The sequence below is a fragment of the Haemorhous mexicanus genome, chromosome 1 (assembly GCF_027477595.1).
Source record: "Haemorhous mexicanus isolate bHaeMex1 chromosome 1, bHaeMex1.pri, whole genome shotgun sequence".
Taxonomy (NCBI): Eukaryota; Metazoa; Chordata; class Aves; order Passeriformes; family Fringillidae; genus Haemorhous; species Haemorhous mexicanus.
The window spans coordinates 159,088,164-159,108,497 of NC_082341.1; the positions used below are offsets into that span (position 1 = coordinate 159,088,164).

The window sequence follows — 20,334 nt, forward strand, 5'->3', positions numbered from 1 at the left end:
TGGCAAAGAGGAGGTGATCTGTCCTGGGAAGGGGTGGAATTCCTCAGGGGCAGCGGGAGCTGGTGGTGCTGATGCCTCATGATGAGGCGTTGTGGGGTCTTCTGCAAGGACGTTTCTTTCAGCCATGTGTCCTAAACACAAAATAAGCAGCTTTGCAGAATTCTGAAAGGAATTCTTCCCTGTGAGAGTGGGGAGGCCCTGGCACAGGTTGCCCAGAGAAGCTGTGCCTGCCCCATCCCTGGAAGTGTCCAAGGTCAGGCTGGATGGGGTTTGGAGCAGCCTGGTCTAGTGGAAGGGGTGGAACTGCATGGGCTCTAAGGTCCCTACAACCCAAACCTTTCCATGATTCCTTGATTCCCAGCCCTCAAGGAACATCCTCCTCTCTTCAAGGCATTCCAGATGCAGCCAGGAGAGGAAAGGCTCCTTTTAGCACTGGGGGTGAATGTTTGCAGCTCCCTGATCTGCTTAGGGCAGGATTGTGGTGGGAGCCAGGGGTGCGTGGGGTGAAGTGCATGGAATCAGAATCGTTGAGGTTGGAAAAGAGCTCCCAGAGCACTGAGTGCCACATTCAGTCATTCCTTGGACATCTCCAGGGATGGAGACTCCAGACCTCCTTGGACAGCCCCTTCCTATGCCTGACCACCCTTTCAGTGAAGAAATTCCTCCTGCTGTCCAGCCTGAAGCTCTGGAAGTGCTGACAAGGCAGCAGCCCATAGTTAGGCAGGGTTCTGCTGCAGGGCCTCAGAGTCTGAGAGGCTCCAGAATCAGATGTCCTTGGGGGAACCTCTGCAGGCCATTTTCTGCCATAACAAAATGCTTCTCTAAGGAATCTCCTTGGGCCAGGAGCAGGAATCAGTGTGATGGGAGTCAGTCCCACCTGTAGGTCCGTGGGCAAGCTCGGCACTGCTGGAGTGACTGACAGGTGTCTCCTCCCATCCCAGGGCTTTGCCTTTGTGGAATACGAGGTTCCTGAGGCCGCCCAGCTGGCCCTGGAGCAGATGAATTCTGTCATGCTGGGGGGAAGGAACATCAAGGTGAGTAACACGCCTGCTCTGAAAATTCCTGCTTCTCTTTTCCTGGTTCCACGCCTGGAAATGCTCCCCACAGCCCTGTGGTGGGGGAAGGAACCTAAAGACTGTTCCCTGATGGACCTTGATGTCCAACATGGGGCACACCCTGGTTCTGGGTCCCTCCTCCCCGAGGAGAAACCTGCAAGTCCCACCTGAGATTGGCCCCAGGGACTGCACTCGGGCTTTCCCACCCACACATGGAATTCTTTTGAAGACAAAGCAAAGGTGGTTCTTTAGAACTTTCATGGTGTCTCTGACATGCCCTGAGTGTGAGCAGAGTGCGTGGCCCAGGGGGTTTAGGAGAGAGGGAGGGATGCTGTGGTTTGCTGGCAGAATGCTTCTCAGTCCCTGGAAGTTTGGCAGGTCAGGGAAGGTAAATGGGTACGGGGAGGAGGAGCAGAGCCCAGGACCCCGTCAGTGCAGGCTGCTCCTGGACCTGCTCCCTCTGAGGTGTGCTCTGCTTCGCACAGGCAGGGAGGGGCCAGGTGCTGCCCTGCTCCATGGGCTGTCCATACCACAGAGCAATGGAGCTGCTCACGTGGGAAAATCCCTCCCAGCCCATGAGTCCAGTCTGTCACCCAGCCCAGAGCAGTGAGTGCCACGTCCAGCCATTCCTTTGATGTCTCCAGGGATGGGGACTCCAGCACCTCCCCTTCAGTGCCTGAATGCCTTTCCTTGAAGAGATTCCTCCTGATGTCCAGCCTGAACCTCCCCTGGCCCAGCCTGAGGCCGTTCCCTCTGCTCCTGTCCCTGTTCCCTGGGAGCACAGCCCGACCCCCCAGGCTGTCCCCTCCTGTCAGGAGCTGTGCAGAGCCTCCTTTCCTCCAGGCTGAGCCCCTTCCCAGCTCCCTCAGGTACTCCAGGCCCTTCCCAGCTCCATTGCCACCCTGTCCCTGCAGGTGGGGAGGCCCAGCAACATCGGGCAGGCTCAGCCCATCATTGACCAGCTGGCAGAGGAGGCGCGGGCCTTCAACCGCATCTACGTGGCCTCGGTGCACCAGGACCTGTCCGACGACGACATCAAGAGCGTGTTCGAGGCCTTTGGCAAGATCAAATCCTGCACCTTGGCCAGGGACCCCACGACAGGGAAGCACAAAGGCTACGGCTTCATTGGTACAGCTGGCTGGAGCTGGGGCAGGGCAGGGCAGGGGGGTGTCCTCTGCTCCTGGGGCTGCCCTCCCAGCTGGGATTTCCACCCTGGCGAGGGAATTGCGTTAGGGGGTGGGAATAAATTTGGAGCAGGTCAGGGCTGGATTTGGAAATATAGTTTATGGTGGCTGTGAGGGGGTGAGGTGCTGGCACAGGGTGCTCAGAGCAGCTGTGGCTGCCCCAGCCCTGGCAGTGCCCAAGGCCAGGTTAAACAGGCTTGGAGCAGCCTGGGACAGTGGAAGGTGGCCCTGCCCACGGCAGGGGACAGGGAGTGGGGCTGGAAGGTCTTTGAGGTCCCTTCCCACCCAAACCATTCCGTAATTCCATAATTGAAGAAGGGAAGGCTCATTTGTGAATGTCTCCCCCTGCAGAGTACGAGAAGGCCCAGTCCTCCCAGGATGCCGTGTCCTCCATGAACCTCTTTGACCTGGGGGGTCAGTACCTGCGGGTGGGCAAGGCTGTGACACCCCCAATGCCACTCCTGACACCTGCCACACCTGGAGGGCTCCCCCCTGCAGCTGCTGTCGCTGCTGCTGCTGCCACCGCCAAGATCACAGCACAGGTGAGACACAGGGTGGGACAGGTGAGACATGGAGGTGGAACAGGGGAGGCAGAGGGACAGTTCAGATGAGACATGGGGATAGCTCAAGGGAGGCACAGGGACAGCCTCAGGTGAGGCACAGGCGAGACACAGGGATGGAACAGGGGAGGCACAGGTGAGATACAGAGATGGAAGAGAGGAGGCACAGGGACAGCTCAGAGTGCAGCACAGGTGAGACACAGGGATGGAACAGGGACAGCACAGAGCACTGCACAGGGTGCCCAGAGAAGCTGCCCCATCCCTGGAAGTGTCCAAGGCCAGGTTGGACAGGGCTTGGAGCAACCTGGGCTAGTGGAAGGTGTCCCTGCTCATGGCTGGGGGTGGGACTGGATGAGCTTTAAGGTCCCTTCCAGCACAAGCCACTCCAGGATGCCATGATTCCAGATCACACTCTGTCCCAGGATTTCACACGTGGAGGCTTGTCCCTGGCAGTGGAGAATCTGAGACACCAGATTTTGGAATGATCTGGCACAGCTGATGAGAGCTTTATTCCAAGAACTGGTGGGGAAGGGTGGAGGGAATTCCTGGTCTGGAAATGAAACCAGCAGGGTGGGAAAAATGTTTTCAGGAGAGGCTGAAAGCAAGCAGGGGAGGACATGGAAGGGGTAAGGGCTGGGGGCAGGAGCAGCTGTTTGAGCAGCACTCTGGCTGAAGGTCACACCTGTAGCAGGGTGGAACAGGCCTGGAATGGCTTTAGGCTGCTAAAAACAGGGAAAGGCAGAGATGGGGTGGGTTGGATATTGATACAGAACTTGAGTTCTCTGATTTCCTTTTCCTGAAGTACCAGGAGCTCCTGGGTGGGACCACTGGGCACAGATGCCCATGGCTGTGCCCCCTCCCTCCTTGGGCAGCAGGATCCCCCCATGGCACTGCAGCCCATGGAGCAAGACAATTCCAGCTCTGCTGTGCTGTGGGGTTTTCTTGGGCAGGAATTGCTGGCCAGTGCAGCCCCTGGTGCTGCTGCAGCAGAGCTGGGGCTCCAAAAGGCTTTTTGGGCAATTTCCCTGAATCAAAGGTGGAGGCAGGAGTGGGAGGAGCTGCCCCTCACATGGAGCTCACAGGTCCCCAGGAGAGATTCCACAGGGCTGGAAAGCTCTGCAGTCAGGGCAGGGAGGAAGGTGAGACATGGCTGGAATTACTTGGATCAGAATCACTTTGGGAAGGGAGTATGGACTCTGCTGAAGTGAAATGGTGGGGATGTGGTACAGACACGGGTAACTGCTGCTGTTCTGGCAAGAAACTGCAGCATCTCTTCCTGTCAGGACAGTGGCACTAAAGAGGGAGGAGCAGGGGTCACCCCTGTCTAACAGGGAGGAAAAGTCAGACTTGCAGGGAATAAAGGAATCAGAAGTATTGGGAGAAGTTTTTTAGCCATTTCCAGTGGAGCAAGAAATTCCAGTTGTTCAGCACTTTCCCATTCCCCTTCATCAGGAGCTTCCTCTCCAGTGGAAACAGGAGAGGCCTTGTGGGCACTGGGAGCAGAGCCCTGATGGGATGGGTTGGATCCCAGAGCTTGGGCATTTACGCAGGGGAGAGCTGGGATATCACAGCAGTCACAGATCCACTGACATCTGGGATGGAGGGACAAACCTTGGCACCCTCTGCTCTGCCACATCAGGGATTGCAGGAGCCCCGAGAGTACATGGGGGACAAGGATGTGAGCAATTAAACCAGGACTACAATGACTGGAAAGCAACAACTGCCAAAACCATGGGGATCCTGGGGTGTGCTTTAGGCACACTATTTCAGTACTTCCATGGAACAGGGGGGACAGCTGGATGTTCCTCCTGGATGTTTTTGGAGTTCTGGGGGTCTGGAGTCAGCGTGTTCCTTGGGATTGGAGTTCCAGGTGGAGGTCTTTCTTCCTTGGGATTGGAGCTCCAGGAGGTTTTTCTTCCTTGGGATTGGAGCTCCAGGAGGAGGTTTTTCTTCCTTGGGATTGGAGCTCCAGGAGGAGGTTTTTCTTCCTTGGGATTGGGGTTCCAGGAGGAGGTTTTTCTTCCTTGGAATTGGAGCTCCAGGAGGTTTTTCTTCCTTGGGATTGGAGCTCCAGGAGGAGGTTTTTCTTCCTTGGGATTGGAGCTCCAGGTGGAGGTTTTTCTTCCTTGGGATTGGAGCTCCAGGAGGAGGTTTTTCTTCCATGGGATTGGGGCTCCAGGTGGAGGTTTTTCTTCCTTGGAATTGGAGCTCCAGGAGGTTTTTCTTCCTTGGGATTTGGGTTCCAGGAGGAGGTTTTTCTTCCTTGGGATTGGGGTTCCAGGAGGAGGTTTTTCTTCCATGGGATTGGAGCTCCAGGTGGAGGTTTTTCTTCCTTGGGATTGGAGCTCCAGGAGGAGGTTTTTCTTCCATGGGATTGGAGCTCCAGGTGGAGGTTTTTCTTCCTTGGGATTGGAGCTCCAGGAGGTTTTCCTTCCTTGGGATTGGGGCTCCAGGTGGAGGTTTTTCTTCCTTGGGATTGGAGCTCCAGGAGGAAGTTTTTCTTCCTTGGGATTGGAGGTCTAGGAGGAGGTTTTCCTTCCTTGGGATTGGAGCTCCAGGAGGTTTTTCTTCCATGGGATTGGAGATCCAGGAGGTTTTCCTTGCTTGGGATTGGGGTTCCAGGAGGAGGTTTTCCTTGCTTGGGATTGGGGTTCCAGGAGGAGGTTTTCCTTCCTTGGGATTGGAGCTCCAGGAGGAGGTTTTTCTTCCATGGGATTGGAGCTCCAGGAGGAGGTTTTCCTTCCTTAGGATTGGAGCTCCAGGAGGAGGTTTTCCTTCCATGGGATTGGAGCTCCAGGAGGAGGTTTTCCTTCCTTGGGATTGGAGCTCCAGGTGGAGGTTTTCCTTCCTTGGGATTGGGGTTCCAGGAGGAGGTTTTCCTTCCTTGGGATTGGAGCTCCAGGAGGAGGTTTTCCTTCTTTGGGATTGGGGTTCCAGGAGGAGGTTTTCCTTCCTTGGGATTGGGGTTCCAGGAGGAGGTTTTTCTTCCATGGGATTGGAGATCCAGGAGGAGGTTTTCCTTCCTTGGGATTGGGGTTCCAGGAGGAGGTTTTTCTCCCAGGGTTCTTCAGAGTTTGTGTTTCCCTGCTGGGCTGGGTGACACCTCTGCCTTCCCTTGTAGCAGGCGCAGGGCCGGCTATGGCTCCGTGCAGGGATGTTTAGAGATGGGTGTTTGCTGAGTCATAGGAATTGAACCAGGAGTCCTCACTCTGGTCCTCCAGGCCTGCTTATCTCTCTGTGACCCCACGGGCTAGTTTCCCTAACCCTTACAATTGGTCAGTTTCCAGTCCCCCCTAACCCTATAAAAGAGGCTGTCTTGGCCCATTGTGTTAGAAGAGCTGCACTCAGACCCTTTGCGAGACCCTCAGAATAAACCATCGTGGAACTTCCTGAACCCAGCCTTCTCCTCTCTCTTTCCTCTGCCTTCCAGGAGCCACGGCCAGCCACAGCCCCTAGAGCAAGCTAAGAGCTGAAACCATAAAAGAGCTGATTTCACTGAGAGCTGACAATCACTGAACTTGCTAGGGGTCACGGCTGTGCCACAGTCTGGCCTAGGGCACCCCAGCCTGCAGAGGGCTGAGGTGTCCAGCCTGAGACTGCTTCCCCTGCAGGGAACCAGCTGTCTGGCTAAGAAGCTAGCCCCTGGGGCTTCATTATTTTACATTCTGTCACAGCCGTGGGAGCTCCTGGGGATGGGAGTGTTGGGAATTTCCCAGGTGCAGGCAGCTGAGCCTGGCTGGCTGCTCTGCAGGGACAGTCCTTGGGGCAGGGCTAACCCCAGGTTTTCCCTGTGTCCCACAGGAAGCCGTGGCAGGAGCTGCAGTGCTGGGCACGCTGGCCACCCCGGGGCTCGTGTCCCCTGCCCTGACCCTGGCCCAGCCCCTGGGGGCCCTGCCCCAGGCTGTGATGGCTGCACAGGCCCCCGGTGTCATCACAGGTGGGTCCCCTCCTCCTGGCACCTGTGTGTGTCCCCTCCTCCTGTCATCTGCATCTGTCCCCTCTTCCTGGTACCTCTGTCCCCTCTTCCTGGTACCTCTGTCCCCTATCTGCAGGCACCTGTGTGTGTCCCTTCTGTCACCTGTGTCTGTCCCCTCCTCCTGGTACCTGTGTGTGTCCCTTTCTCCTGGCACCTCTGTGCATCCCCTTCTGTCACCTGTGTCTGTCCCTTCTTCCTGGCACCTGTGTGTGCCCCCTTCCTCCTGGCATCCGTGTGTCCTCTTCCTTCTGTCATGTGTGTGTGCTCTTGTCACCTGTGTGTTTCTCCTCCTGTCACCTGTGTGTGTCCCCTCCTCCTGTCACCTGTGTGTGCTCTGCCCTTGTCACCTCTGTGTGTCCCCTCCTCCTGTCACCTGTGTGCTCTGCCCTTGTCACCTCTGTGTGTCCCTTCCTCCTGTCACCTGTGTGTGCTCTGCCCTTGTCACCTCTGTGTGTGCTCTGCCCTTGTCACCTCTGTGTGTCCCCTCCTCCTGTCACTGGTGTGTGCTCTGCCCTTGTCACCTCTGTGTGTCCCCTCCTCCTGTCACCTGTGTGTCCCCTCCTCCTGTCACCTGTGTGTGCTCTCCTCCTGTCACCTCTGTGTCCCCTCCTCCTGTCACCTGTGTGCTCTGCCCTTGTCACCTCTGTGTGTCCCCTCCTCCTGTCACCTGTGTGTGCTCTGCCCTTGTCACCTCTGTGTGTCCCCTCCTCCTGTCACCTGTGTGTGCTCTGCCCTTGTCACCTCTGTGTGTCCCCTCCTCCTGTCACCTGTGTGTGCTCTGCCCTTGTCTTTTATGTCCCTTTTCCACAGATGGCACTCTGTGCCTGGAATCCCCTGGAAGCTGGACTGGACTCCTGCTCCTGGCCCTGCCTGGCAGGAGCTTGGATGTTCTGTGGATTCATTTTGGTGTCCAGTAGATGGGACAGGCCCTGGGTTCCAACAGAAACACCTGGCATGGGGGAAAAGCTGGATAGTTGGCACTGGCTGTCACAGACCGTGGCCTGGGTATCGCTGACCATGGCCCGGGTACCACTGACCATTGCCCAGGTGTCACTGGCCATTGCCCAGGTGTCACTGGCCATGGCCTGGGTACCACTGACCATTGCCCAGGTGTCACTGGCCATGGCCTGGGTACCACTGACCATTGCCCAAGTGTCACTGACCGCTGCCCAGCTGTCACTAACCATTGTCCAGCTGTCACTGCCCACTGCCCAGGTGTCACCGACCATTGCCCAGGTGTCACCGACCATGGCCTGGATACCACTGAATGTTTCCCAGGTGTCACTGCCCAAGTGTCACTGCCCATCACCCAGCTGTCACTGCCCATCACCCAGCTGTCACTGACCATCCTCCTGTCCCATGCTCTCCCAGGTGTGACCCCTGCCCGGCCGCCCATCCCGGTGACCATCCCGCAGGTGGGGGTTGTGAATCCCATCCTGGCCAGCCCCCCGGCCCTGGGGCTGGTGGAGGTGAAGAAGGAGAAGGAGGAGGAGGAGGTGTTCCAGGAGTCGGAGCGGCCGGAGATGCTGAGCGAGCAGGAGCACATGAGCATCTCGGGCAGCAGCGCCCGCCACATGGTCATGCAGAAGCTGCTCCGCAAGCAGGAGGTGAGTGTGGCAGGGGACAGCTGCCACCTGTGTGCCAGGCTGGGCTCTGCAGGGCAGGGGGGCTCGGGGGCACCCACAGCACCTCTGAGATCAGGGGCACCCCCAGCACCTCTGAGCTCACAGACACCCACAGCACCTCTGAGCTCACAGACACCCACAGCACCTCTGAGCTCACAGACACCCACAGCACCTCTGAGCTCACAGACACCCACAGCACCTCTGAGCTCACAGACACCCACAGCACCTCTGAGCTCACAGACACTCACAGCACCTCTGAGCTCACCCACAGCACCTCTGTGCTCACAGACACCCACAGCACCTCTGAGCTCACAGGCACCCACAGCACCTCTGAGCTCACCCACAGCACCTCTGAGATCACCCACAGCACCTCTGAGCTCACCCACAGCACCTCTGTGCTCACAGACACCCACAGCACCTCTGAGCTCACAGACACCCACAGCACCTCTGAGCTCACAGACACTCACAGCACCTCTGAGCTCACAGACACCCACAGCACCTCTGAGCTCACAGACACCCACAGCACCTCTGAGCTCACCCACAGCACCTCTGAGCTCACCCACAGCACCTCTGAGCTCACCCACAGCACCTCTGAGCTCACCCACAGCACCTCTGAGCTCACCCACAGCACCTCTGAGCTCACCCACAGCACCTCTGAGCTCACAGACACCCACAGCACCTCTGAGCTCACAGGCACCCACAGCACCTCTGAGCTCACAGGCACCCACAGCACCTCTGAGCTCACAGGCACCCACAGCACCTCTGAGCTCACAGACACCCACAGCACCTCTGAGCTCACCGGCTCTCAGGGGCACCTGCAGATTCCTCTGAGCTCAGGGGACTCAGGGACCACCTGGGGGACTCAGGGGCACCTGGCCTTGCTCTTCAGGATTGATTTACTTGGGCCTGAAGTGCCAGGACAAGGGAATGGCTCCCCACTGCCAGAGGGCAGGGTTAGGTGGATTTTGGGAGGGAATCCTTCCCAGCATTCCATATAATCATATCATATAATATCCCAATAACGAGAGGAGTTGGGCCCTGGCATAAGGTGCCCAGGGAAGCTGTGGCTGCCCCATCCCTGGCAGTGTCCAAGGCTGGGCAGGGCTTGCAGCCCCCTGGGATGATGGAAGGTGACCCTGCCATGGACAGGATGGGCTCTTGGTCCCTCCATCCCAAACCATCCTGGCATTCCATGATCTTCCCCAAGTCCCTTGGAGGGCTCAGAGCAGGCCCTGGTGAGGTGTCTCTGACTGAACTCTGGTGTCACTAGATCAAACCCTGGTGGCCTTTGGGCTGGGAGGGTGGGACTGGCACAGGCCAGGCCAGTCTGCCCCAAGAACCAAGTTCACCTTTGCCCCACAACATTCCATAGTGGGGTGAGTCCTGTCCAGAATCCCAGAGGAGCCCCCAGTCTGCCTGCCAGGGTGGGCCTCGGGTTGGACTCAGTGGTCTTGGAGGTCTTTTCCCACCTGAACTGATTCTGTGAATCCCTGAGGTGTTGATCAAACAGGAGTTCATGGGAATTGCAGTGAGGAGGAGGACAAGAATGAGGGGTAGAAAAAGAACATTGAGCAGAGCAATGGATTCCTGGATTTTTGGGGGGCTGTTTTTGGGGACTTGGTGATCTTGCCTGGGCATGTCCACTTTGTTCTTTGCTGGAGTCTCCTGGCAGATTTCCTGAGCTTTGACAGGGAACCTACAGTATTTCTTCCCCATTTGCTAATAGGGACAATGCTGGCAGCATTCCCCGAGGAATGAGGGTTCCCTCTCTTCCCAAGGGTGCCTGAAGTTAAACACACCTTGGGACTCCTGTCCCAGCAGCCTCAGCCACCTTTCCCAAAGACTCATTCCATGGGACAGCCTGGTTTGGCAAAAGCTGACCAGAGCTAAACAGTCTTATTTAAGCTTAAAAAAAATTTAAAACCCCCAAACCACAAATCTTGTAAGTCTTTTTTAATATAATGCTCCATCCCAACCTGTTTGGAATTCTGAGCCTACAAGGGCCCTTGGCTTGGGCTGTGAGGAGCAGCTACAGGAAGTGTGTTCACTTGGAGCCTGGAGTGGGATGGGGCAGAGCCTGGAATGCCCCAGGTGTGCCAGGTGCACAGAGCAGCCTGCCCAGGGGTGGTGGAATTTCTGTCCTTGAAGGTGCCCAGAGGCCACCTGGACGTGGCCCTGGAGCTCAGGCCAGGTGATCTGAGAGCCCGAGGGGCTCAGTCATGGAAGGGCTGGGGGCAGGTGTGTCAGCTACCTGTGTGTCCTGTGGGAGCACCCAGAGCACCTGGGGAGTCCCTCAGCTTTACTGGGAGGGGAGGAAAGGAACACAGAGAGAATTGTGGCAGAACTGAGGAATTGTTGAGGAAAAGCCAACAATACCTGTGTGGTATTTTTGGGGTCCCCTGTCGAAGGCGAGGAAAATGGTGAATCTGACTCCATGTTCTTAGAAGGCTAATTTATTATTTTATGATATTATATTATTAAAGAATACTAAACTAAACTATACTAAAGAACACAGAAAGGATACAGACAGAAAACTAGAAAGACACTAATGAAATCCCGTGACTCTCCCCAGAGTCTTGACACAGTTTGATCATGATTGGTCATTAGGTAAAAACAATTCACATGAAACCAATGAAGCAATCACCTACCACATTCCAAAGCAGCAAAACACAGGAGAAGCAAATCAGATAATTATTATTTACATTTTTCTGTGAGGCTTCTCAGCTTCCCAGGAGAGAAACCCTGGCAAAGGGATTTTTCCAGCAAATATGTCAGTGACATACTTGGATGGCAGCAGCACAGGGCAAAGGAGCACAAGGTGCCCAAGGCTCGTTGTGCTTCCAGGGTGTGTCCCAGGAAATGGCACACAGCATTCCCAGCCAGGGGAGTTCTGATCCAGGGGCCAGCAGCACACAGACCTGCAAACTTGTTGCCACATTTCTCTTCACAGGGAAGAGCAAGGCACAGTTCTTCCCAGGAATATTTCTGAGTTTCACATTCTCTGAACATCAGAGAAAGGAAAAACAATTCTGATAGTTTGTTGTGCCAAAGGAGAATGCAGTATGGGGATTGTTTACCCCGAGTGAGGTGTTTTGTTCCTTGGCCTGTCAGGGCCAGGGGGGTGGGTGTGTGTGTGTGTCAGTGTCAGTGTCAGGGCTGTCGGGACAGTCACGAGAGGCAGTCAGGAGATGAGTGCAGTTGTGTGCAGGGTGGGGGTGTGTGTGTGTGTGTGTGTGTGTGTGTGTGTGTGTGTGTCAGTGTCAGTGTCAGGGCTGTCGGGACAGTCACGAGAGGCAGTCAGGAGATGAGTGCAGTTGTGTGCAGGGTGGGTGTGTGTGTGTGTGTGTGTGTGTGTGTGTGTCAGTGTCAGGACTGTCGGGACAGTCACGAGAGGCAGTCAGGAGATGAGTGCAGTTGTGTGCAGGATGGGTGGGTGTGTGTGTGTGTGTGTGTCAGTGTCAGGACTGTCGGGACAGTCACAAGAGACAGTCAGGAGATGAGTGCAGTTGTGTGCAGAGTGGGTGCTTGGCAGATCCAGTTTAGGTGTAATGTATTACAGTATAATAAAGTAATTAATTAGCCTTCTAATACAATGAAGTCCTCCTCACCCTTCCTCCTCTGTCGGGTTGCCAGGCAGCAATAGAGACTCAGTGATTATCCCGAGAGGCTGAGCCTGCAGCCCCCTGGAGCATGCCTGTGTGCTGGTGTTCACAGGGGTCCCAGGATGAGAAAAGAGATGAGAATCTTGACTCTGTGTTCTCAGAAGGCTGATTTATTATTTTAGGATATATATTATATTAAAACTATACCAAAAGAACAGAAGAAAGGATTTCATCAGAAGGCTTGAAAGGAATAGGAAAGGAATGATAATAAAATCTTGTGACTGACCAGAGACAGCTGGACTGTGATTGGCCATTAATTAAAAACAACCACATGAGACCAATCACAGATGCACCTGTTGCATTCCACAGCAGCAGATAATTATTGTTTACATTTCATTTCTGAGGCCTCTCAGCTTCTCAGAAGAAAAAATCCTAGCAAAGGGATTTTTCATAAAATACCATGGCCACAGCGCCTGCGGTGGGGTTTGGGTGCTGGGCTGTGCCCCGAGCGTGTCTCCAGGCCTTCATCCCCTCCTCTCCTCCCTCCCTGCAGTCCACGGTGATGGTGCTGAGGAACATGGTGGATCCCAAGGACATCGACGACGACCTGGAGGGAGAGGTGACGGAGGAGTGCGGCAAGTTCGGGGCCGTGAACAGGGTCATCATCTACCAGGAGAAGCAGGGCGAGGAGGAGGACGCCGAGATCATCGTCAAGATCTTCGTGGAGTTCTCCATGGCCTCAGAGACTCACAAGGCCATCCAGGCGCTCAACGGGCGCTGGTTCGCGGGCAGGAAGGTGGTGGCCGAGGTCTACGACCAGGAGAGGTTCGACAACAGCGACCTCTCGGCATGAACTGCGCCCCGGGGCTGGGGCTGGGCCTGACTCTGATCCTGGGGCTGGGCCTGCACCTGATCCTGGGACTGGGCCTGACTCTGATCCTGGGGCTGGGGCTGGGGCTGGGCCTGACTCTGATCCTGGGGCTGGGGCTGGGCCCAGATCTGATCCTGGGTCTAGGCCTGCACCTGATCCTGGGGCTGGGATGGGCCTGGAGCTGGGCCTGGACCTGATCCCAGGATGGGACTGGGCCTGGATCTGATCCTGGGGCTGGGATGGGCCTGGACCTGGACCTGATCCTGGGGCTGGGGCTGGGCCCAGATCTGATCCTGGGGCTGGGGCTGGGCCCAGATCTGATCCTGGGTCTAGGCCTGCACCTGATCCTGGGGCTGGGATGGGCCTGGAGCTGGGCCTGGACCTGATCCCAGGATGGGACTGGGCCTGGATCTGATCCTGGGGCTGGGATGGGCCTGGACCTGGACCTGATCCTGGGGCTGGGATGGGCCTGGGGCTAGGCCTGGACCTGATCCTGGGGATGGGCCTGGGGTCTGGGGCTAGGCCTGGGCCTGGATCTGATCCTGGGACTGGTATGGGCCCAGCTCTGATTCTGGGGCTGGGGATGGGGCTGGGCCTGGATCTGATCCTGGGACTAGGCCTGGACATGATCCTGGGCTTGGGATGGGCTCAGATCTGATCCTGGGGCTTGGACTGGGCCTGGATCTGATCCTGGCTCTGGGGATGGGCCTAGCTGTGATCCTTGCTGTGGGGATGGGCCCAGCTCTAATCCCAGCTCTGATCCCAGGGTTTGGCTGGGCCTGGGTCTGGGGATGGACCTGACTGATCCCAGGGCTGGGCTAGGGAATGGGCCCAGCTCTGCTCCCAGGGCTTGGCTAAGCTTGGATCCAGGGAAATGGTCCAGCTCTGATCCCAGGGCTTGGCCAAGCTTTGATTCAGGGCATCAGCCCAGCTCTGATCCCAGGGCTTGGCTAAGCTAGGATCCAGGGACTCAGCCCAGCTCTGCTCCCAGGAATGGGCCAAGCTCTGCTCTGGGCCCGGCCCTGCCCCCTCTGCCTCCCAGGGTTTTTGTAGCTGTGTGTAAAGGACATTCCAGAACATTCCAGGGCAGGCACAGGGATCTGGTGTCTGGGGAGTTGAGATAAAAACTCAAAGAAAGCCGGTGTCACTTGTGTGTGTGTGTGTGTGACAGGGCTGGCACTGCACTGGCACAGAGCTGGTACTGCACTGGCACCTGCACAGCCCAGTTTGGCACAGGGCCAGCACTGCACCAGCACCTCCTTGGCCCAGTTTGGCACCTCCTTGGCCTGGCCTGGCACCCCGGGGAGCAGGGCTGGCACTGCACTGGCACCTCCTCGGCGCGGGCTGGCACCCCGGGGAGCAGGGCTGGCACTGCCCTGGCACAGGGCTGGCACTCCGGGGAGCAGGGCTGGCAATGCCTTGGCACAGGGCTGGCACTGCTCTGGCACAGGGCTGGCACTCCGGGGAGCAGGGCTGGCACTGCTCTGGCACAGGGCTGGCACCCTGGGGAGCAGGGCTGGCACTGCTCTGGCACAGGGCTGGCCTCCGGAGGTGCTGCAGGTGCCCGTGCCCAGCCCCAGCGCCCTCCGGGCACACTGGGGTCAGTTCCCTGGGGGCAGGAGCAGCCCTTTCCCTGCGGGATGGGCCCCCAGGGTTGGGATGGAGCCAAGGGGGGGGGGGTCACCCTTGGGGGCTCCTGTCCTGGCACTGGGGGAACCGGGGGGCTGGGAGGGAGCCCTGATCCACAGGAACTGAGCTGAGCCTGTGCTGGGAATTCCACTGGACTGGGGCCCAGCTGGAGGGAATGATCCTGTTCCTTAAGAAATGCAGATCTGAGCAGAGTGACCTCGGGGAACTGCAGCTGGGAATTCCGGGAATTCTGAGCCCAGCCTCCCTCTGGAGCTGCTGCCAGGCCTGGGGATGTCCTGCAGCTGAGCCTGGGACACTCACCCGGGCCTGGAATGGCTCAGCCTGGAGCACAGCCAGCGGATTTTCCACTGCTGGCATGCTGGGATGCTATGTCTAAAACAGCTGGGGTTTGGGAATGCAGGGATTTAGGGATGCAGTGCCTACAACAGCTGGGATTTGGGGATGCTGTGCCCACAGCAGCTGGGGTTTTGGGACAGGGATTTTGGGATGCTGTGCCTACAACAGCTGGGATTTGGGGATGCAGGAATTTGGGGATGCTGTGCCTACAGCAGTTAGTATCTTGGGATGCTGGGATGTTCTGTCTACAGCAGCTGGGGTTTTGGGATGCAGGGATTTGGGGACGCAGGGATATTGGGATATAGGGATTTTGGGATGCTGTGCCTACAGCAGCTGGGACTTGTGGATGCTGGGATTTTGGGATGCAGGGATTTGGGGATGCAGGGATTTGGGGATGCTGGGGTTTTGGGATGTTGGGATGCAGGGATGTTGGGATGCAGGGATTTGGGGATGCTGGGATTTGGGGTGCTGTGCCTACAGCAGCTGGGGTTTTTGGATATAGGGATTTTGGCATGCTGTGCCTACAGCAGCTGGGATGTTGGGATGCTGGGATTTGGGGATACTGGGATTTTGGCATGCTGTGCCTACAGCTGCTGGGATTTGGGGATACTGGGATTTTGGCATGCTGTGCCTACAGCAGCTGGGATGTTGGGACGCTGGGATTTGGGGATACTGGGATTTGGGGATGCTGTGCCTACAGCAGCTTTGGTGCTGTCTTTGGCAGCCCCAGGGTTTCGGGGGTAGCTGCACAAATCACTGAGCAGCTCTGTCTGGGGCCATGTCAAAGGAGGCTCTGGTGTTTAGGGGACACATCCCAAACATGCAGGGTAAGCACGGGAGAACCGCTGCGCCCCGCGGGCAGTGCTGCTCACCAGCACGGGACAGCTTGCACTGCTCGCCCGACAGGACGGGCCACTGACCCCACACCACCTGTCGGGGCCTGGAGGAACAAACAGGGAAGCAACCAAACCCTTGTGGCAGTGGGAGCACTGAGGGCTTGGAGCTCTTGGCACAAGGATCCATCAAATGCATTTATGGACCAGATCCGTACCGATGTTCTCCTGTCCCAGAGAAGCTGTGGCTGCCCCATCCCTGGCCGTGTCCCAGGCCAGGTCGGGCGGTGCCTGGAGCAGCCCGGCCCAGGGGAAGATGTCCCTGCCCATGGCAGGGCTGGCACCGGACGGGCTTTAAGGTCTCTCCATCCCAAACCATTGCAGAGCCCCCGGGGCCGGGATGGGGCGGGGCGGGCGCTCGGCAGCGCCAGCAGCTCGTGCTGCCGCCTGCTGTTGGCACCGGGAACTGCAGGTGGGGGCGGGGCATGCGCAGTGACGCTGATTTCCCGCGCTCGCTGCTGCCCTCCGGTGGGCAATTCCCGAACCACAACTCCAGGAGATGAGCGGGTAAAGAGGGAAAATCCCTGATTTGAAAGAAAAAAGAGTTTCCTGAGCGACACATCAGGGTTTTTTTCATCAGTAAATGGGTGATGCTGCCTCTGTCCCCATTTCTCCATTTTATTTTTCATCCTTCTTCTTTCTGTTTTTTTTTTTTTTCCTCCCAATGCTTCTTCTGTTGTGTTACCTCAGATCAGGAACTTTGGAACTGACCCCAGACTGATCATTCATCCTTTTTAAATTGCACTGAGCAGCCTCTGTCAGCTCCCTCAGTCCTTCCTGGTGCTCCAGACCCTTCCATTGATCCATCCCTTCTCTGGACATCCTCTAGCCCCTCCAGGTCCTTTCTGAGGGTCTGCAGTGAATGAGGAAAAAGGGGGGAATATTTCTCCAGCACCTCTTTGAAGATTGAGGTTTGAAAAATAATGCTTTAAGTGGCCTCTAAGGAAAACTCCAGGAAACTGCTTTATTTTAGGAAACGAGGAGCCCTGCAGGAAAGGCGTTATAAGAGCTGTAGCGGATACATCAGGTGAGCCAGCAGCAAATTTGGGTAAACTTTTGATACACCAGGCGAGCAAGGATCAAATTTCTGATAAACATTTGATGCGCCAGGCAAGCAAGGATCAAGGTTTTGATACATTTCTAATATGGCAGGTGAGCAAGTGGCAATTTATTGCTACATCAGGTGAGGCAGCCAAGGAGCGTTAGCAGGTGGCCGTGACATTGCCACTCCCAAACCCCTCTATCGGGAAGTGCCCAAGTGGCCCCAGGTGATGCCCAGTCTCTGCTGTCTGTGCTGTCCTGTGCTGTCCTGGCTGCTCCAGCCCCTCTGTGCTGGTCCTGCTGCCCTGGCATGGCTCCCTCACTGGGCAGCTCTCGGAGGGGCTTTTCCAGGATGGACGCCTTGCCACAGTGACCATGGTGGCCACAGTGACCTTGGTTGCCTTGGTAACCATGGTGGTCATGGAGGCCTCAGTAGTTACAGTGACCATGGGAGCCACAGTAGGCACAGTGACATCATGGGTCACTGTGGGCACAAAGGCCATGCTGACCATGGTGGTTCCAATGCCCAGAGTGGCCACAGTGGCCATAGAGGCCAAAGTGGCCACAGTGGCCATAACAGCCACAGTGGTCACAGTGGACAAAGGGACCATAGTGGTCATAATGGCCTTGGTAGCCTTGGTGGCCTCATTTCTCTGGGGGTCCTGGTGGCCTTTGTGATCATGGTGGCCTTGTGGCTTAGAGGGTTCTAATGGCCACTGCCATGGCCGTGGTAGCCAGGAGAAGCCCCCCAAGGTGGGGGGAGTTCCTGGGGAGGCTCCCACCTGTGGGGACAAAGAGAGGGGTCAGGGAGATCATGGGGTGTGAGGGTCAAGAGGCCATGGGGGGAGGGACAGAGGTAATGGGGGGGTCCTGAGGGTGTGGGATCAGAGGGAGCCATAATGAGGTTCCTTTCCCCTGTGCCCAACCATTGGAGCCCTCGTCCCCCAACCCCAGGGGTTGTTCCCAGCACTGAATGTCCCTGTCCCACTCACCTGACACTGGGTGTCCCCATCCCCTGTGCCCAAGCAATGCTGTCCCTGACCTTGTCCCCAGCTCTGGGTGTCCTGCCTCCCATCCACAGTGGGTGTCCCTGTCCCCTCCGGGCCATGGGTGTCCCCAGCACCGAGTGTCCTTGTCCCCAGCCCTCGCTGAGTGTCCCCATCCCCCCAGGTTGTTCCCAAGACGTCACCTTGCAGCCATTCACAGTTGTAGTTGCTGGAGTTCCCAGTGGAGCGAAGCTCAATCTGCACCTTCTTCCCTTCCCTGGTGACATCGGTGACCACAAAGATCTCAAAGGGCGGGATCAGCACCTCCTTCTCACTTTGATTGAAGGAGAAATTCTGGATGTCTGCTCCGTGGCACGTGTGCACCTCAAACATCGTGACGTTCCCATAACCCTGGGCCACCTTTTTGTCCAGCGACGATGAAGCAAATTGACCAAAGCGAACTTTCTCGCCAGGTGCCACATTGAACTGGACCGTCCTCACCCCACGGAACACATCTGGACACTCATTAGGGCGACTCAGCTTCTGGAGGGCCTGGGTCAGCAGGAAATGCAGCGTTTTGAAGTGGAAGTTGTCCCGGTATTCCTGGCGGGAGCGCCCAGCCGTGCGCACGGCCGCGTTGAACTGCTTGTGCACGCCCGGCATGGTGTAGGCCATGAGGGCGATGGCCTGGGCTGGGGACAGAGGGGATGAATAGGAGCCCCGCTTCTGCCACTCGGCCGTGGCCTTCTCCCAGGCCTGGGAAAACTCCTTGTTCTCCTGGAACTCGGAGCCATTGAGGGCCTGCAAGGCCTCAGTCATGGCAGGGCCGCAGTTGAGGTACTGGTCATCAAAGGAGTTCTGGGCCATGTCCAGGGGTACCACCTCGATGGCCGCAGTGGCCACGGTCATTGCCAGCAGTGCCAGGGTCTGAGCCAAGGGGGCCATGGAGGAGAGAGGCCACAGTGGCCACTGTGGGACACTGTGTGACACAGAGGGGACACAGAGGGGACACAGAGGACAGACTGTGTGACACAGGGAAAACACTGGGGAACAGCAGGTAATGCTGAGGGGACAGTAATGGGACAGAGGGGATGCTGAGGGATATGGGGGGACATGGGGAGGCTTCCTTGGGGAGGGGCTGGGGAGGGACAGTGAGGTCAGCCCAGGGAGGGGGGCAGCCCTGGCCAGGAGACCCCTGGACCTATCCTGGGACCCTGATCCCAAATCCTGGGGTCACTCTTGGAGGCCTCAGTGTCCTCCAGTCTCCCCAGGGACCCCAACCCCACTCCCACAGTTTTGTGTCATTCCCCTGGGGTCCCCTCAGCCCCCCAGGACCCCAACCCAAATCTGGGGTAGCCCCCTAACCCCCCAAGTGTCCCTCTCAGCCCACCCCCACACTCCAACCCCACTCCCCTCTGTTGTCCTCTTTGGAGTTGTTGGAAATGACTCACCCCAGGACCCCAACCCAAATGCAGGGATCACCCCCTGCCCCCTGCAGTGCTCTCCAGCCCTCCCATGACCCCAGCCACACTCCCAGTTCCCCTCTGCTGCCCCCCAGAGCTCAGTGAATCCCAGTCCCCCGTCCCCCAGTGTCCCTCAGCTTCCCCCAGGACAACAATCCCATCTCACATTCTCCCCCAGGGTCTCCCCAGTGTCCCCCAGGGCCCCAGTCCTGATGCCATGGTCCCTTCTCTCCCCCTCCAAGTGTCCCCTGGAGTCCCCCCACCCCCTGATACCGAAATTGGCCGGAGTGAACTCCCTGATGGAACTGGAGGTATCAGAAATCCAGAATTCTTCCTCAGCTCAGACTCACAGCAGATCTCTCCTGGTCCTGCAGCTCGAGGGGACTTTGCCACTTCTATCCACTGCAATTATAAATATTTATTAAAATGGGCTTCTCAGCTAACACAAAACCAGCACATTTCCTGTAAATAAGTGGCATGGCTCCACCTCCCTCTTCTTTTATTTTTCTGGAGAATTCCTAAGAAGTCATCTGGAGGTCATTGTCACTGAATGCCCCAATATTGCAGATGACATCACCAGAACTTCCGCTTTTGGCAGGCGCTGCTCCTTCTGTGTTACAGAATTTGTCAAAAACCCTCTGGAATTCCTTTTATCTTTCCCCACTGCTTTAAGCCACATTTATTGTCCTCTGTAAATACTTTTACATCCTTTTATCATTTTTGCCAGTCAGACTTTAAGCCCTACCCAGCACCTTCAGTATGTGGGGAAAAGCCACACTATGAAAAGCCAAGTGTCCTCAAAGTTGTCTTGAAACTTGATTGGAATAAAGGGACAGAGTTTCCACAGCCATCCCCCCGAGGGGTTTCTCCCTCGAGGTTTCAGAGGGCACAGCCTCCTTTTATCCCAAACTCCTGGCCATGGGTTGCCCTCTCCCTTTCCCCATTGGCTGAGGTACCAGGAAGGTGCAGCTGTTTCAAACCACCTACCCCACATCCCCCTTGAACCTTTCATTGTCTCCAACAGTTCAGAGGTTCAGGCTGTCTGGGTTATAGAATGGACTGTGTGGGGACCCATTTCTCTTATTAGCCAAA

The 20,334-nt window shown here is 56.9% G+C and overlaps 2 protein-coding genes across 5 annotated transcripts in view; one reads left to right on the forward strand and one right to left on the reverse strand.

Annotated features, from left to right (window-relative positions):
* The window catches only part of PUF60 (poly(U) binding splicing factor 60), a 29,630-nt gene extending 15,620 nt beyond the window's left edge, over positions 1-14,010 (forward strand). For 2 of the 3 annotated variants that reach the window (XR_009489599.1, XR_009489602.1), the window contains 8 exons: positions 942-1,034; positions 1,970-2,183; positions 2,591-2,781; positions 6,601-6,736; positions 8,147-8,382; positions 12,556-12,887; positions 13,131-13,190; positions 13,320-14,010. Coding sequence is in view for 1 of the 3 variants with exons in the window: in XM_059869136.1 (XP_059725119.1) it covers positions 942-1,034; positions 1,970-2,183; positions 2,591-2,781; positions 6,601-6,736; positions 8,147-8,382; positions 12,556-12,855 (1,170 nt within the window). In the remaining 2 variants the exon portion in view is untranslated. The remainder of the gene's footprint in view (positions 1-941; positions 1,035-1,969; positions 2,184-2,590; positions 2,782-6,600; positions 6,737-8,146; positions 8,383-12,555; positions 12,888-13,130; positions 13,191-13,319) is intronic. The other variant, XM_059869136.1, reaches the window with a different exon arrangement.
* A 2,682-nt stretch (positions 14,011-16,692) lies between these two features.
* Positions 16,693-19,740, reverse strand: LOC132339104 (NAD(P)(+)--arginine ADP-ribosyltransferase 2-like). Of its 2 annotated transcripts, none has more exons than XM_059869157.1 (3): positions 19,593-19,740; positions 17,983-18,758; positions 16,693-17,575 (listed from the first exon to the last, which is right to left on the reverse strand). In XM_059869157.1, the coding sequence occupies exons 2-3, from the start codon at positions 18,722-18,724 to the stop codon at positions 17,490-17,492; spliced, it is 828 nt and encodes a 275-aa protein (XP_059725140.1). In that variant the 5' UTR covers positions 18,725-18,758; positions 19,593-19,740; the 3' UTR covers positions 16,693-17,489. The 2 variants fall into 2 exon arrangements, with proteins under 2 accessions (XP_059725140.1, XP_059725133.1); XM_059869150.1 differs by having other exon boundaries at positions 19,516-19,714.
* Between the last annotated feature and the right edge of the window lie 594 nt (positions 19,741-20,334).

Excerpts from the sequence above, each read along its gene's own strand:
- LOC132339104 (XM_059869157.1), bottom strand. The coding sequence starts at position 18,724 with ATGGCCCCCTTGGCTCAGACCCTGGCACTGCTGGCAATGACCGTGGCC. Across the intron at positions 17,576-17,982 it reads CAACTGTGAATGGCTGCAAG|GTGGGAGCCTCCCCAGGAAC; the intron begins GTGACGTCTTGG and ends TTGTCCCCACAG.